Consider the following 16,772-nt stretch of genomic DNA (forward strand, 5'->3'; position numbering starts at 1 on the left):
TAAAAATTAATTAATTTTATTAATAAAAACATAATAATTATAAATAAATCATCTTATTTAAACAATTTAATTAGTAATTAATTCAAAAATTAATAATTGTGAATTATATTAATTTACTTTATCCAAAAGATGGCGATACTATATGTCAATGTTTAAATGACATTTATTCTTTTTAATATTAATCATATTAATTATTATTATTTAAAATTAATTATTTTCGTTAATAAAAACTTAATAAATCATTTTATTTAGTTATTTAAACAATTTATTTATTAATAAATTAAAAAATTAATTAATTAAATTAGTTTATTTTACTAAGAAAGATGGCGCCATTATATGCAAATGTATTTAATTTTTTCAATATTTACAAATTATTATTAAAAATTAATTAATTTAGTTAATATAAACTTAAAAATCATAAATAAATCATTTTATCTAGTTATTTAAACAATTTAATTATTAATAAATTAAAAAATTAATTGAGAATTAAATTATTCACTTTGCTCAAAAGATGGCGCCACTCAATGTCATATAATTTTTATATTTTCAAATTAAATTAATTTTCCACTTCTAAACTATGTGTTGATATAATAGGCCATGTATCATTATATTCATCAATATCAACAGATGTATAAACACACGACTTAATTTCTGTAACGCTCCGTTTTCCTTTCGTTTCGGGTAAAAAAACGACCGCGAAAACGGCCCCCAATAAACATTGAGTCGCAAAAAACCACATAATAACATGTACCCCAACCAAACGACTCATCCATTTATAAATTTTAGTTACTATAAACGCAATTATTCCCTCAAAAGTGGTTGTGGTTGCTAACATCATGATCCGAGTGTTGGGTGGGAACAATTCCGAGCATGCCATATTTATTTCGGAACCAATTCCGAGGTTGTAGAAGATTAAAAAGGCGGCGATTCCTCCAGTTGGGAGCCAAGCGATTTGTGAGGTGTCGATTTTTGAAATATCTTGGAAATAAAAGTAGGAACCTTCTAATGTTAAGGCTACACCTGCAGCTATCGATGATATTGCAATCACCGGTTTGCGACCGAACATGTTTATGATTGACCCAACAGATATTGCTGATAAATAAATTAAATTTATAATTATTTTTATAAATAATTCAATTATTTACTCGCAGGGATTAAAACGCCCCCAAAAATCAAACTTGAGTCGTTCCAATGAAACATTGATGTGGTTAAGTTAATGATATCGGGCATATATCCGCTTATTGCAGTCCAACCACTACATTGTTGCAGAATTTTCATCCCTACAATTACTATTAATAATTAAATGAATCAATTTTAAATAAATTTTACCGGCAACAACGATTAAAGGATGCCTAAATTTAGAGCCGAATAAAAAATCTATCGTTGTAATCTTGTGTGTTAAATTATAATTAAGCTTCTTTTGGAGCCTCTTAATCGGAGATACCAACAAATACCCTGAAAGTGTTTGCACGCTTGCGATGCTGTTCATGGCACTTAACGCGCCTTCTTTATCTCCCTTTAACATTAAAAAATAAGGCGATTCCGGAATAAGAAGTAATAAACAAAAAAGTATGATGGGTTGGATGGCGCAAATCACAGCGAGGACTTGATACGAGATATAAGGATTCGTCAATAATATAAACGCAGTTCCTAACATTTTATAAGAGACCATATACGATTCCAATTGATCCATTCCTTGTCCTTCAGGGATTATTTCGTTGCAATAAATCATCGCGGCCTAAAAAATAAATTAGCTAAATAAAAAAAAAAATTGTGATTGTTTTTTACAAAAACTAAAAGAGATCCTGCCATTCCGGCTAAAAATCGCGCGACGTAAATCACTTCGGTGTTTATTGCGAAAGAGATAAGAATCCACGGGGGGCACAATAAAAATGAACAGCATAAAAGGACGGTTCTTCTACCGATTCGGTTTAATAGGAATCCTCCGAAAACACCGGCCGGGATTATTCCGAGGAAATAACTTGAAACGACCCAAGCTCCTTCTTCCTTTATGATTAAAATTAATTAAAAGAGAAAAAAGGAGATTAAAAAGGTACTACTTCGGTTATGAATCTTCCTAATGGGGAGTTTGAGGAATGAAAGATTGATAGTGACGGTGAAGCCCATGTTGTGAACATTGCGACCATTCCAAACGGGAAAATTCCTAAAAAAAATTTTGGTTTATCTAATTTTATTGATTATTTATTGTACCAATAGCCACACATATTCCTTGTCGATCACTTATCCCAAATAATTCCAATAATTTCTTTAAGACCATTTATCAAATTTTTGACGTTTTATAAATGTCAAATTAATTTTTGTTAGGTTATGGTTTCTTTTTGTGGTTATAAAGGAATTACACTTAAGATGCAATATACAATAATATATTATATACTTACATATTTTGTCCACGACTAATATTGAAATTGATTCCATAAATCTATTTTTGAAATAAATTTTTGAATAAAATTTAAACGTCAATGTGACACAAATTCAATGTCACCAACTGTAACCAACTTCACAATTTATCAAAATTAAATGTCAATTTTATGAAATGTCATGTTTTTTTTACGAAAATTAATTAATTTATGCTTAAATCATACGAAAAAAGGAATTTGTTTACGTTTTTTTAATGTCTAACCTTTAGAAAGCCCTAAAAAAATTAAATTAAATTAATGTTTTTTGAAATTTTTTCTTTTTTGAAAGTATCGCTAAACCAAAATATTTCTAGTTCTAGGTCTAGTGTTAGTTCTAGTTTTAATTGTTATTCAGCGTTAGATTGTGGTATATTTTATTGAATGAAAAGTAGAACTAACACTAGACCTAGAACCGGAATTAAAAATATTTTTTAAATAAATCAATTTGTTTAATGGATTTTAATTATTACAATTTTTTAGTTATAAAGTATAAATTAGTTAATCTGCTTTAAATGGATTAACAATATTGGGCCCAGGAACAATACCGCATGGTGCCAAATGTCGTTCTGGTCGTAATGGACATGGACACGTAGATTTGTGAACTTCAACGTCTTTGTATAAACACGTGCGCTCTTCTTTGGGAGCCTTCAAATACAGCATGCAATCTATACAGTCCAATCGAGCGTCCACTTTATCTCCATCGTGGGTTATCGGAAGGATGTAGTGCAAATCAACGCGATGAAAACTACTATCAGTACCATTATTCTCTTTTTGTAAAGCGTGTATATGGATGACGGTCATTTGATGAGTTTTCACGGTGATGTCGTCCATTCTATAGTTTCCAACGTTCAAAGATATGTGGTAAGCATCATCGGTTATTGATTGCTTTTTGCAGAGGTTTGGGCACGGAGCTGTAAAACTTGGTAATTTGGTGTTTTTTCGTAGTGATGATCTTAAGATGAGTGGGAAGCGAAGTTTAGAGTTGAGTCGTGATGCGCTTCTTAAAAGAGACATGGTTTTATGATAAAAATGTTTTTTATATGTTTTCGGTACAGACAATTTTGGATGATGTTGACGTAAACAAAAACAAAATTAAAAGTAAATAAATATTATAACGTTGCTAAGCATCTTGTTTGTTTTTTTTTTAAATTTATTACTTTCAATTTTCGTTTTCATCATCATCAAAAATTCGTTGTACCGAAAAATCATGTCTTTTTTAAGATCTTTATCACGATTCAATTTCAGACATCAATTCCCCATCACCTTAAGATCAGTAGTACGTAAGAACAACTCTGAATGTAAAAAGAAGAAAGGTGGATGCAAAAAAGAGACGTTAGGTGGGTACCCAACGTTTACAGTCCCGTGTAAAGTAGACCCGTGTCATCCCCCGGAAGAAATCGACGATTGTTATCGGGTCATTTTGAACGCATCGACGTTTAAATTGAGCGAAATCCAGGTGAAAACTCATAAATTAACCGTCATTAACGTTCATGCGATTCAAGAGAAGCGTAACAGCAACAGCCTTCATAACATCGATCTGCAATACGTAGTTCCTTTAACACACGACGGGCAAAAATTGGATGTGCAGATAAATTGTCAGAACGGGATTATGGATATGAGGGCTCCTAAACAAGAATGCCCCATTGAAATGTTGTACAAACACATCGATATTCAGAAAACTACAGAGCCGTGCCCAACACCTTGTAAGGTAGTTCCTAGGCGGGAGTTGAAACACTGCGATTGTAAATTGTTGAAAAAGAAAGATTAAAAGATAACATCTAAGTTGATTTTATTCTTTTTAATTAAATTTACGTATTATAACAATTATAATAAATTTTATTTAAAAAAATCTCAGGACCAATAATATACATAATATTATAATTAAGATACTCTATGTTACATTTACATCGTTAATCAACTTACAAAAATAATTCTATTTTATACTTGATGCGTAACACAAAAATTAAAATAAAAACAAAAAAAACTTAATATGGATTAGGTAAAGGCGGAAACGAGCAATTATCTTTTTTTTTTCGTTTCTTACCTAATATACACCTGTAATTGTAAAGCACATTGTAATAGAACTTTCACCCCCGGCATAAAACTGGCTATTTGGGCGAAATCCGGCCCTGATACCATTTGCGTATGCAAATTTAAACCATTCGAATAATCCCCGTTTTGAACTATTTGAACCATTTGATGTAATAGTTGTAAAGTGTTTGGAGATAACTAAAAATAAAGCAATAATTAAAAACAAATAATTAAAAGCTTATAATAATTACTTTATGTTCTCTTAATAAATCGTATAAACTCTCCAATTTTCTTCCAACATCTTCTAATTTCCTTTTAGTTTGTGGGTTATTACTAGTAATGGAACACTTATTTCTTAGCTCGTCAAAAACCGTTTGCATATGGATGTGTTCCTCGGGAATCGGAGGTTTTTGAATCATCATTGGTTGACTGGGCTTTTCAATTTGTTGAGTCGTTAAAACTCTTTGCCCTCCTAACGGGGATGCCGTAACAGCTTGAGTATTAAAATTACTTGGGTTAAAACCACCTTGATGTTGTTGTTGTTGAGGAGGCATCATTGGTTGGAAGATATTCGATGGGGGTGGTTCTTGAATTTGGGGTTGTTGATTAAATTGATTTGGTGGAGGGAAGTTTATGGGGGCTACGGGTGCTGAACCATAAATTGGGTGTGTTATCGGATCTTGAGGGAGAATTTCTTGTTTTTGCTAAAAATAAATTAATTTAATAATTAACCTCAATCTGTCAAACGTCAAATAAAAACTAAAAACACAAACATTTGTATTATAATTTTAATTCAAAATGAATTAAATTATTGAATTTTTACCCAAAATTAGAAAAATAAACCGATAAAGTTTTTAAATAATATTAAAATGAAAGTTTTCCAATTTTATTTGGATTTCAATTTTTTTTATATTTCGGTTGGTACTGATTAAGTCAAATCACACTCTAACCTCACTTTTTTTAGTCCACCTGTCAAATAATAACTTTAATAATTAAAAAATCTTATTATGATTTTAATTTAAAATGAATTAAATTATTGAATTTTTACCCAAAATTAAACAAATAAACCGATAAAGTCTTTAAATAATATTAAAATGAAATTTTTCCAATTTTATTTGGATTTAAATTTCTTTTTGTTCGGTTGGTACTGATTAAGTCAAACCACACTCTAACCTCACTTTTCCTAGTCCACAATCTCAACCCGGAATGTTGAGCGGACATTTGAACCCCTTCGCCATACTTTAAACATTAATTTGTAATAAATATTCTTTTAAATAATTGATTTTTAAATATTTTAGAAACTAACCTGTGGTCTTGATTTGCTGAAAAATGGGGGATCATTCCATCCGGGGGCGCTAGTTTTCGGCAATGTATTAATAGCTGATTGTCCCATTTCGATCGGGGGTTGTCCTGGGTAATTAGCACTCGAAAAAGTATTTCCCGGCACATAAGGAGTTGGAATAACCGGATTTAAAACGGAATTTGGCATCCTCGAAACCTCCGAAACCACCGGAAATTGAGATAAATTATTTCCAAATTGTTGTTTAGAAATATCGTTAGTAAATTGATCGTGATTAAATTGATTTTGTCCTAAATTTGATATCGGATTAGAATTAAATTGGTTTCTTTGATAAGTGTTGGATTGAACGGAAGGATCAACAACGTATTTAGCGCGATTTCCTAAACCACCACTTTGATTATTAGTTCCGGTGACGCTTGGAGGGCGAGGTGGTTGAGTTGGGGGAGCTGGAGAAAACGGTTTCGGAGGAGCTTGCCACGGCTGTTGTTGTTGTTGTTGATTAATGGGGTTCGTATTAAATTGATTGCTAAATGGAACTGGAAATTGATTGTTTTGAATCGGCTGTGGAGCGTAATTGCTAAACGAAGTTCGAGTGCTGCTGGTTCGTTGCTGGGTTCGTTGAACATAACCTGGTTTTTGACCCAAACTGACGTGGAGGCGATTTCGGAGTTCGGCCACTTTTTCGTTTTGAGATGAACCAAGGTAATTTAACGCTGATTGGAGGCTTCCTTGGGAAGCTAAGATGAAGGCGTAATTTGATAATAAATCGGCTAATCCACCAGTAATCTAATAAAAAAGAAAATTTTTTTAACCTCAATCTGTCAAATTTTTGTCAAAAATTAATCTGTCAAAAAATTCTTCGATTTTAATATTACCTCAACAGATTTTCCTTGTCTTTCTATACTTCTTTGTAAAAACATAACTAATTCAACTAATTCTTGTAAATCATCGCTAGAAAATCGTTCTTTTCCACTCCAAGAATGCACCAAACGGTCAAAACTTCCAGAACAAATGTAACAAAGTTGCGCATCTTTAGCAAATTTAGGATTTGTGGCACTTTCTTGATCTAAACGATTACCCAACATCTCTAAAATTAGCGAATTAGACTCGATTTCTTAATAACCATGTAAAAACGCACCACATAACCTAGGATAATCCTCGTCGTTACAATGCGTTAAAATTCCAACGAGAGCTTCCTTCCAACAATAAATATCACAATTTTCCACAACTGTGTTCCAATCCTCCGACACTAAAGCCGAAATTAAGGAAGAAAGGTAACTGCTTTCTTGTTTCAAATAACGACTTTGAGTTTTTATGAATAAATCCGGAGTTCCTGCATAAAAAAGTTTTTAAATAAAAAAGATTGTTTATTAATTTATTAAGTACCAGTTCTTGCTATAATAATAGCCTCCGTGTATTTATTCGCTTTAATGCATAACTCAACGGCAGCTTCGACATTTCCCATCAAAATAGCTTCCGTTATTAATCCATTCGAATCTGAAGGTAATAAATTAATTAATTTTAATTATTCATTTATTAGAGAGAACTCACCATCACCCGTTTCTATTTTAAACTTCGCTTGGTTCTTTTTTTCGATCGATTTCGAAATCATTTCAAATTCATCTCCTTGCTAATAATAAAAAATTGATTAGTTTTATTAATACATAGTTATTAATTAATTTTAATTTCAATATTAAAGATTTCTCGATAACGCTTAATTTGTTTGTATTGTATTGGCTTCGTCGCTATGGCAACGAGGCTCATCTCAGCTAATTGCGCATCACTTAAATAAATAATTATTAATTTTTATTCATAATTGCGTATTATTATTGAAATATACTTAAATTAGTGAAAAAAACTTAAAAAAAAAAAAAATCTATTTGTTTGTTAATATTGGATTAAAAAAGTAATTGGTTCATTTGAATATTAGATGTGACGTCATTGACGCTTTCTAAAAATCTAAACATAACCTAACTTAACAATACTTTTGGAATAATTTAAAGTTAATTCTTGAATTATACCGTTATTAGTGTATTTACAATTTTAATCAATAAAAGCAAAAAGAAAAAAAAAATAAGACGAATTAGAGCCATTTTTTAGGTTACATTAATTTGACAACTAATATAACCTAGAAATTTGACAACTTAAACTGAATTAATGAACGTAGCCAAAATTAATAAAAATAATGTAATAAAAATTAATTACCGCATTAATATTATCAAATCCATCCGTAATTTGGTCGATATCATGTTTATTATTAACAACACCATTCAATTTTTCATTTAAATCATCGATTCGATACCCCAATAAATTTAAAATTTCAGCTCTAGGATTTTCCTCGAAATTAGCCCGAATAAAATGCCAAATAAATTTTTTGTGTTGATCCGAACTAAGATCCGCCTTATTTCGGCAATAATCCAAAAAGTTTCCGTACTCTAAAGCACTCTCTAACTCCATGGATTTATTAATTAAATCAGTTTCTGTCACAACTTGACTAATTGTAACTAAATGTGTTGGAGTTTGAACGCCAACGTTAACTCCTGGTTGAGGTTTTTCGTTCAAAAACGTTATTAATTTCCCACCAAACTAAAAATAAACCAAATTAATACAAAAATGTATATTAATTAAATTAATTTACCCCAAACGAAGCTCCAACAGGCCGTTTTAACCACTTTGGAGGTTTGCTTAAATCAACACTAATTGGGGCGACGTTTTGTTGTTGAACAGGGGCTTGAACATAACCATCCATCCCTGGAAAACTATCAGCGATCTTATTCGTGGTTTGAATTTGCGCAACTTTTCCCCCCATCAAAGAAAACACAGAAACATGCCCATCGAAACCAGATGTAGCAATTAAAGCGGGATTTTTTGGGCACCAAGTAACATCAAAATTCCACTGACTCGTCCTTGAAATTTCTGATAACACCTCACCCCCTTGTCGGTCAGAATTTGGGTTCCAACACAAAATCCGCGAATCTTTCCCACTCGAAATTAAAAGATCTGCGTCTCTTTGACACCAAGCGATTGATAAAACTCCCCGTTGATGATTCTCCAACGTTTTTAAAGGAGATGTGGCGAATCGTAGATCCCAAAGTTGAATGATCGGGGCTTGATCTTCCTCGGAAGCCAAACAAAGTTGGGTTGCAACTTCCGGATGCCAAGCAACCGTTTTCCAACGAATCCTCGATATCGTATCGGTTAATTTAATGATTGGCTCGTTTTTTCTTAAATCCCAAACAACACATTTCGAATAAAAAGTTGACGCTAATATGTGCTCAACCTGTTTGTTCCATTGGATCGAAACGACGTCTTCGGGGGGTTGCGATTTCGCGCCGGGAGTCATCGGGGAATTTGTATTATTTAAATCCCAAATGTAAATTTCGCTATCACTTGCTCCAGAAGCGATTAAATTTCCTTGAAATGGATTAAAATCGATTGTGCTAACAGGACCGTTATGTTTATGTGGGGAGGCGCTTAAACCCGGCTCATTTTTTAATAATTTAGACGCGTTATAAATTTGGATAACACCGTTATCGCAACCGCCAATCACAGTTCCATATTCACCACCGCTTGGCCCCCAAATAATTTTATGAAAACGATGCTCACTTTGGACGTTTGATTTTTGCTCCATTTCCGAGCTAGGATCGCAAAGATTTAACGAAAATATTTCTAACGCTGCGTTTGTACTGAACGAGGCGTCGAATTGTTGAGCCGCCGTTCCGGAAGCTAAATAAATCGGGGTTATGGTGATTGGGGACCAGGCGATATTCGCCATCCTTTCTAAGTCTTTTACTTTCATCTTGTTGTGTTTTTTTTAGTGCTAAAATTAAAAGGATTAGGTTAATTTTGTGGATTTTTCGGCGAAATTAAAGCGAAGGTTATGTTTTATTCTAATCGGAGTTTGTACCTTATTCGGATTCAACCACTGCATTTAACAAATAATTAATTTTTTACTTTTAAAAGCCGCTTTTGAATTTTATTTTAACACTTCCAACGTGGCTAGAGTTTTATTTACTTTTTGACATTTGATGTAAACGTCAACAAATTCAGTGGTACCAACTTAATTTTAGTTATTTTTGTTTAGTTATAAATCTAGTATATCTATAAACGAGGTTGTTATTATTCGGTAAATTAATTAAAATTAAATTATCGCACGGTTTAACGATTATAAATAATATTGTTACCTTTTTGTCTTGTAAAAATGATTGATTTAATATTTAATTAACATGGAAGAAATGAGATGGCGCTAAAACTTGTCAAAGTTCAAAATTGGGCCGTAGAAATTCGTGCCGTAGGTTGGTAACGCTAATGTCTATCTTTGAAATTTGAATCATTTTGACAATTAAAAAAAATTTTTAATTGTTTTAAAAATATACTACAATCTAACGCTGAATAACAATTAAAGCTAGAACTAACACTAGACCTAGAAATATTCAGGTTTAGCCATGCGTCTCTTAAGACGGCTAAACCAGAATGTTTCTAGTTCTAGGTAAAATGTTAGTTCTGCTCTATACTGTATATTTTTATTGAATTAAAACTAGAACTAGAATGATTCTAGTTCTAGGCCTTGTATTAGTTCTAGTGACAGTACTAGTGTAAAGCTAGAGTGTTTCTATTTCAAGGTGTAGTGTTAATTCTAGTTTTAATTGTTTTTCAGCGTTAGATTGTGGCATATTTTTATTGCACAAAAAGTAGAACTAACACTGGACCTAGAACTAGAAACATTTGGGGTTGGTTGCCATGGTTACACATTGCTACTACTATTTTTCTATCTCAAATGAATGGGAAATAATGAAAGTTTAAGATCATTTTTCTCGAAAATTGACTGTACTAGATTCAGAAAAAAGTCCTCTTTCATATTCCGTAATAGAAATGCCGAAATGGGAATTATTGAAAAGAATTAATTTTAAAGAATAACTTAAAAATTTGTTGAGAATCATAAAGAAAATTGAAAATCCTTTAATTTGACACCCAACAACCTATATAAATTTCGACAATTTCTTTTTATCGGTGTATTTTAATTAATAATTCCTTAATTTTAGGATAAAGTTAGGAATTAAAAAGAATTGCAATTTTATAAATTTGTATTCTTAAATGTATATACAGGAAATAACAATTCTAATTGAGTTTTTCACTTTGTTTTCGTTAAGGAATATTGTGCTAGTGCAATAATCGAACTGATTATTAATTTCTTTTTATCTTAAAGAAAATAACATCACTTAAATCATTTATACAGTAACAAAAATAAGCTTTTTTTAGTAAATATTGTTTATGACGGGGAAGAAATATACAAAAGAGTATTATCGCGTAAGAATTGCCAAAGTAATAAACTAAGTTACTAAAAAAGAACATTCCATATTTAGTTTATATTGTAAGATCTTGCTTAAAAGGATATTTTTATAGGTTTTTTTTAAATTAACATTCTGGCAATGCTTACTTCTGCTTCAAAACTACTTTGTATCTAGAGGCGTGCGCTACATAAGACAGGCATACAATAATTATTTATATATTAGAAAAAACTAAGCATTCAAATCCACTTATAAATCGTCGTCATTTGAATGGGAAGCTTTTTCGTTCCAAATTTTATTAGGTTTTTACTAGATTAGGAGAATTTATAATGTATGTTTACTTAAAAAAATATCAAACCACCTTTGAGGTAATCCGATTAAAAAAAAAAAAAAAATAACTTTACATAAATTACGATCTTAAATAAGTTACATTCCCTTAAGTATTACTTCGATTTTTTTTAACAAAAAAGGAAGAAATTGCATTTTAAAAAACAATAATTACATCCATAATCCACTTTTCCTCCTTTTTTTAATCTTTTCTGATGTTTAACGGCACTCCCATACCTTCACCGTTTGATCAACACTTCCAGATATAACATAAGGATGTGACCTATGAAAATCTAAATACACACAACAAAAAGTATTTAATTACATCAAATTAATTCAAAAATTATAACTCACCTAAAGACGTACAGAAATGTTTATGAGCATTAATAACTTTCATACAGCGTTTATTTCTCAGATCCCAAACGCGTAGCGTTTTATCATCACTAGCAGAAACCAAAAATTTCCCTCCAGGATGAAAAACGACTCCTCGAACCCAATTATCGTGCCCTTGAAGTAAAATCAAACAAACCGCCGCTGTTACATCCCAAATACGTATCGTTTTATCTCGCGATCCCGACACCAAAAACGGCCCCGTATGCGAGGCTTTTCGATTATCGGTGGAGCCGACAGCCTCGTTAATAGCTGATGAAGCAGATTCTGGGGCCCAAGCTATACATTCGATTACGTGTTCGTGGGCTCGTAACTCAGCTCGACATTCCCGGGTCGAAACGAGCCACACTCGAACGGTTTGGTCGTTCGAACAACTTGCCAACATTAACCCATCGGGGGATGGCCGAACCATTCTAACCTAAAACATAGTAGATTAAAAATTAATAACACAAAATTGTTTTTTTAATTTATTACGAACCCATTCTCGATGCCCAACAAACGTCCTAACCGAATACCCGGTGGTTACATCCCACATTTTAATCGTCTTGTCTCGACTGGCTGAAACGACGAAATCCCCCGCTGGCATAAAAGCGACGCTCGATACATTATGGTCGTGCCCGAGCATCGTTCGGACGCAATCGAACGTTTGCTGGAAATCCCATAACTTAATCGACATGTCCGCGCTGCAAGAGACCAATGTTTTTCCTGTTGAGTCGAAGGCGATGTCTTGAATCGAATCGGTGTGACCCTTGAGGGTGCGCTCGTACTCGCCCGACTCGAAATCCCACACTTTGATGGTTGCGTCTTCGCTGGCCGATACCATCACGCTAAAAAGCGGGTGGAAAATTACTCGTGTCACGGGGGCTCGGTGACCTGCAATTAACAAATTAAGTTAAAAAGATTCATAAAGGAAATTAAAAATCTTTTAATTTGATATCCAACAACCTATATTTTGAGTAAAGGGTATATTTTAACCTCTAAATGTGACATTTAATAATATTAAATATCAAAAATTTGTTCAGAATCATAAAGAAAATTGAAAATCCTTCAATTTGATACCCAACAACCTATATCAATTTAAGAATTTTTTTATTACAACCGCCATTTTGTTTTTCAATTATTTTTTATCGATCAAAAAATATCAAAATCGAAGAATGTATCAAAAATCCTTTAATTTGATACCCAACAACCTATATTTTGAGTAAAATTTCAAAATATTACTTAAAAATGTGACATTAATAATATTAAATATCAAAAATTTGTTCAGAATCATAAAGAAAATTGAAAATCCTTTAATTTGATACCCAACAACCCATATCAATTTCGATTTTTTTTATTACAATCGTCATTTTGTTTTTCAATTATTTTTTATCGATCAAAAAATATCAAAATCGGAAAATATATCAAAAATCCTTTAATTTGATATCCAACAACCTATATTTTCAGTAAAATAATACAACATAACCTAAAAAATGTGTCAATTAATAGCCGCCATCTCTAATTTTAATTTTTTTCTTTTAATTTTATATATCTTTTGGTAGAATTAAGGTAAAACCATGGTGTTTGGACTTAAATAACTTAATCTTTAATTTTGAACCGAGTACAAATAAATTTTGTAAATTCTAATTAATTTTTTGAAAAATTAAAGAATTAATTTTAAAAGATAACTTGAAAATTTGTTGAGAATCATAAAGAAAATTGAAAATCCTTTAATTTGATACCCAACAACCTATATTTTCAGTAAAATAATAGAACATAACCTTAAAAAATGATAACATAATGGCCGCCATCTTTAGTTTTTTAAATTTTGTATATCTTTGAAAGTAATTGAGATAAAACCATCATGTTTGGACTTAAATAACTCGATTTTTAATTTTAAATCGATTAAAAATGATTTTGATTAATTTTATTTGTTTTTTTTTTTAATTAAAGTATTAATTTTAAATAAAAATTAAAAAATAAAATAAGGATCATTAAGGAAATCGAAAATCCTTTAATTTGACACCCAACAACCTATATAAATTTCGAAAAATTTTCATTGAAGCCGCCATTTTGTTTTTAATTATTTTATTTTTCGAACGTAAAAACATCAAAATCATAGAAGGCATCAAAAATCCTTTAATTTGATACCCAACAACCTATATTTCGAGTAAAATTATAGAACATAACCTTAAAAAATAATGACATAATAGCCGCCATCTTTTTTTTTTTTTCATTTTTATCATCTTAGGAAGTAATTGACACAAACTCGTCGTGTTTGGACTTAAATAACTCTATTTTTAATTTTAAATCAATTAAAAATGTTTTTTGTTAATTTTATTAAATTTTTTGAAAAATTAAAAAGTGATTAAAAATCCTTTAATTTGATACCCAACACTCAATATGTACAAAAAAAAGATAAACAATAACCTTTAAAAAAAAATGACATTATAGCCGCCATCTTTATTTTTTTAATTATGTTTATCTTTGGGTGTAATTAAGATAAACCCATCGTGTTTGGACTCTAATAACTCGATTTTTAATTCTAAATCGATTAAAAAGAAAAAAATCGCTTCAAGTTTTAATTTTAAATTTAAAAAAAAATTTAATCGTTACCGCTTAGTGAGAACTTTTCGGGCGGTCTTGGAATCCATTCAGACGGGCATCGTTTCCCTCTAGTCGGGGCTCCTTCGATATATTCTTTCTCGGCCTCGCTCAATTTCGTTTCGAGTTCCATCACTTTCTTTTGAAGGCGAATGACCGCCGTCCATTTCTTTTCGAGAAGACCGCCAAACTTTCGATCGACTTCTCCGGGCATATCCGCCTCCTTTTTAAACGCCTGCAAGGCATCTTTGTAGCCATTGCTATTCAAATAGTCAGCGATCGCCTTATTACTGTAAAAAATAAAATTTTATAATCAAGTTTATTTTTAACAATTAGATAATAACCATCAATTATATAGATATAAACCAAAATTTAGATAAGATTGTTGGTTCAAATTTTATTTTATTGCCAAAGAGAGAAAGGAAACTCCAAAATCCAATCGAAGTATGTCATCGAAAATATGACTAACAAATAAATTACGTAATATCTTTGAATAAACTTAAAAGAAAAGTATTTTAAACCGTTTAATAATAATTAATTTTTAAGTTTACCGAATCATAACGAAGATTGAGAATTGTTCGCTTAAATGCACTTTTTAAACGATTATGACTCTATTCACAATATGAGTCATCACCCGTTTTATTTCAACAACAAAAAATTGTATCATTTTAAGGTGCTCATATTGTTATCTGTCATTAACTTTAATAATTATCAAGCATAAACTTTAAAATATACACCATGAAAAGTCCTTCAAACAACCGTATTGAGTGCCTATTTATGATTATTTCGCATTCTATTTCAAACCAAGCCATTTCAAGATTAATTAATCCTCATAATTAGCAACAATACATTAAAAAATAATAAGATTTAATCCTTTACCTTCAATTTAAGACACAAACAGTTTCTTAACCTACTAAAAATAACCTCGATACGACTTATTCAATTTTATTTTTTCTCGTTTTGTGATAACCTCAGAGAAATCAATTCAAATTAAAAACACTTTGAACTAAGGCAACAACTGTCTAAGAATAATTTAAAATTTTAATTAAAACGCGTAAAAGATTAAATTGTGTCAGGCGAGAAATAAATTTCATTTAATTTCCTAAAAGCGATTAAATCGAGGTGATCACCTCCGAAACAGCTTCAACGATGACCTACCTTCCATAACCAGAATGAATTCTTTTACTTTATAAAACAAGACCGGGTTAAAATTCCCAGAAGAAACTTGAAAGGTCATTTTACCGGATTAAGTACAGCTAGATAACGATTTAAATGAACCACACAACGCTTTTATAATAATTTATTTATACACTTCTTAATTAATCCGTTAGTTTCATCCAAAAATATCCACATTCTTTGCGCTGTTAGTATTTATAGAAAGGACCCCGTTGAAATTCTCGGGGGATAAATCGTGATTTACTCAAAATCACCAAAACATATTTTAAAGTATTTGCTTTGGCGTCGCGACGTCCCCTTGGCATTGGCGTCGCTTGTGACGTCACAACGCCCCAAAAATCAATACAGGAAATGCAACTCAACTGGCACTCACAAAAAATAAACACTCAAATTAATTTTCTTTCGAATTACCTTCTCCACCTTCTCTTTATACGGTTAAAAAAATTAATAATAAAGCACGATTTAGCACATCACGATCGGAATAGAAACACAATTACTTTCTCTTTCACAACACAACAACGCCGAGAACAAGACTCCGACCGCTACAAATACCGGAATTCCTAGAAAACGGTTTTTAACACAATCCTCGAGATAGACCAATAAGAGAAACTGTACTTTAACCGTAAATCTTGCGAGAATTAAACGTTTAAAAAACATTTTTAAACAATTCAAAAAAAAATAACCTAAAAATCATAAACGTCAAAATTAAATGTCAAAGAATACAATTAAAATAGAATACAATAAAAACGTTGGTAATTCTGATTTTTGACATTTCCGTAAATGAAAGAAAGAAAAAAAAAATGTCAAACGTCAAAAACATTTTGTACTTACAGCTCTTCTCGCTGCCGTTGGGACAAAACCATTTTCATGTTAGAGTTCCTTAAGCAAGAGAAAATCCTACAAAGGATATTGCATTACCTAAACAGAGAAATGAGAGTAATATTGCGCTTAAAACGAAACAAAAAAAACAAATTAAAAACCCCAACTCTGGGGGAAAAAATCAATATCAGCCATTTTGGTTCGGAATTAAAGAAACCGGTTGGAATTAATTTTTGAACGTTCGTTGCGGTTTGTAATGTTGCAAGTTACATTCGGGGGTACTTACAGTTAAACAGGAAACGTATTGCGGGTAAAAATCCTCTTCGTACACGATTAAAACACTGAAAATCAACACGAACGATACACACCTCTCGACGACACTCTAATAACTGATTATCACTAGTGCAATACCAACTGTTATACTTGATTTCCCCCCCACCC

The 16,772-nt window shown here is 31.4% G+C and overlaps 3 protein-coding genes across 5 annotated transcripts; all 3 read right to left on the bottom strand.

The window, feature by feature from the left end:
* Positions 1-451: 451 nt before the first annotated feature.
* Positions 452-2,329, bottom strand: LOC111426639 (facilitated trehalose transporter Tret1-like). Of its 2 annotated transcripts, none has more exons than XM_023061251.2 (6): positions 2,212-2,329; positions 2,061-2,164; positions 1,789-2,007; positions 1,330-1,738; positions 1,146-1,280; positions 452-1,092 (listed from the first exon to the last, which is right to left on the bottom strand). In XM_023061251.2, exons 1-6 carry the CDS (start codon positions 2,276-2,278, stop codon positions 557-559), a joined length of 1,470 nt encoding a protein of 489 aa, XP_022917019.1. In that variant the 5' UTR covers positions 2,279-2,329; the 3' UTR covers positions 452-556. The 2 variants fall into 2 exon arrangements, with proteins under 2 accessions (XP_022917019.1, XP_022917020.1); XM_023061252.2 differs by having other exon boundaries at positions 2,224-2,284.
* A 1,860-nt stretch (positions 2,330-4,189) lies between these two features.
* On the bottom strand, positions 4,190-9,774 carry LOC111426156 (secretory 31). Of its 2 annotated transcripts, XM_071196223.1 has the most exons (11): positions 9,656-9,774; positions 8,387-9,568; positions 7,954-8,334; positions 7,300-7,378; positions 7,135-7,245; positions 6,887-7,081; positions 6,624-6,835; positions 5,755-6,534; positions 5,622-5,687; positions 4,700-5,152; positions 4,190-4,646 (listed from the first exon to the last, which is right to left on the bottom strand). In XM_071196223.1, exons 2-11 carry the CDS (start codon positions 9,545-9,547, stop codon positions 4,458-4,460), a joined length of 3,627 nt encoding a protein of 1,208 aa, XP_071052324.1. In that variant the 5' UTR covers positions 9,548-9,568; positions 9,656-9,774; the 3' UTR covers positions 4,190-4,457. The 2 variants fall into 2 exon arrangements, with proteins under 2 accessions (XP_071052324.1, XP_022916302.2); XM_023060534.2 differs by lacking the exon at positions 5,622-5,687 and having other exon boundaries at positions 9,656-9,773.
* A 1,797-nt stretch (positions 9,775-11,571) lies between these two features.
* LOC111426363 (LisH and WD40 domain-containing Lis-1) lies at positions 11,572-16,722 on the bottom strand. The gene is made up of 6 exons (XM_023060850.2): positions 16,618-16,722; positions 16,344-16,430; positions 14,349-14,626; positions 12,232-12,626; positions 11,718-12,171; positions 11,572-11,656 (listed from the first exon to the last, which is right to left on the bottom strand). The coding sequence occupies exons 2-6, from the start codon at positions 16,379-16,381 to the stop codon at positions 11,583-11,585; spliced, it is 1,239 nt and encodes a 412-aa protein (XP_022916618.1). The 5' UTR covers positions 16,382-16,430; positions 16,618-16,722; the 3' UTR covers positions 11,572-11,582.
* Positions 16,723-16,772: the final 50 nt, after the last annotated feature.

Source organism: Onthophagus taurus, chromosome 5, assembly GCF_036711975.1.
Source record: "Onthophagus taurus isolate NC chromosome 5, IU_Otau_3.0, whole genome shotgun sequence".
Taxonomy (NCBI): Eukaryota; Metazoa; Arthropoda; class Insecta; order Coleoptera; family Scarabaeidae; genus Onthophagus; species Onthophagus taurus.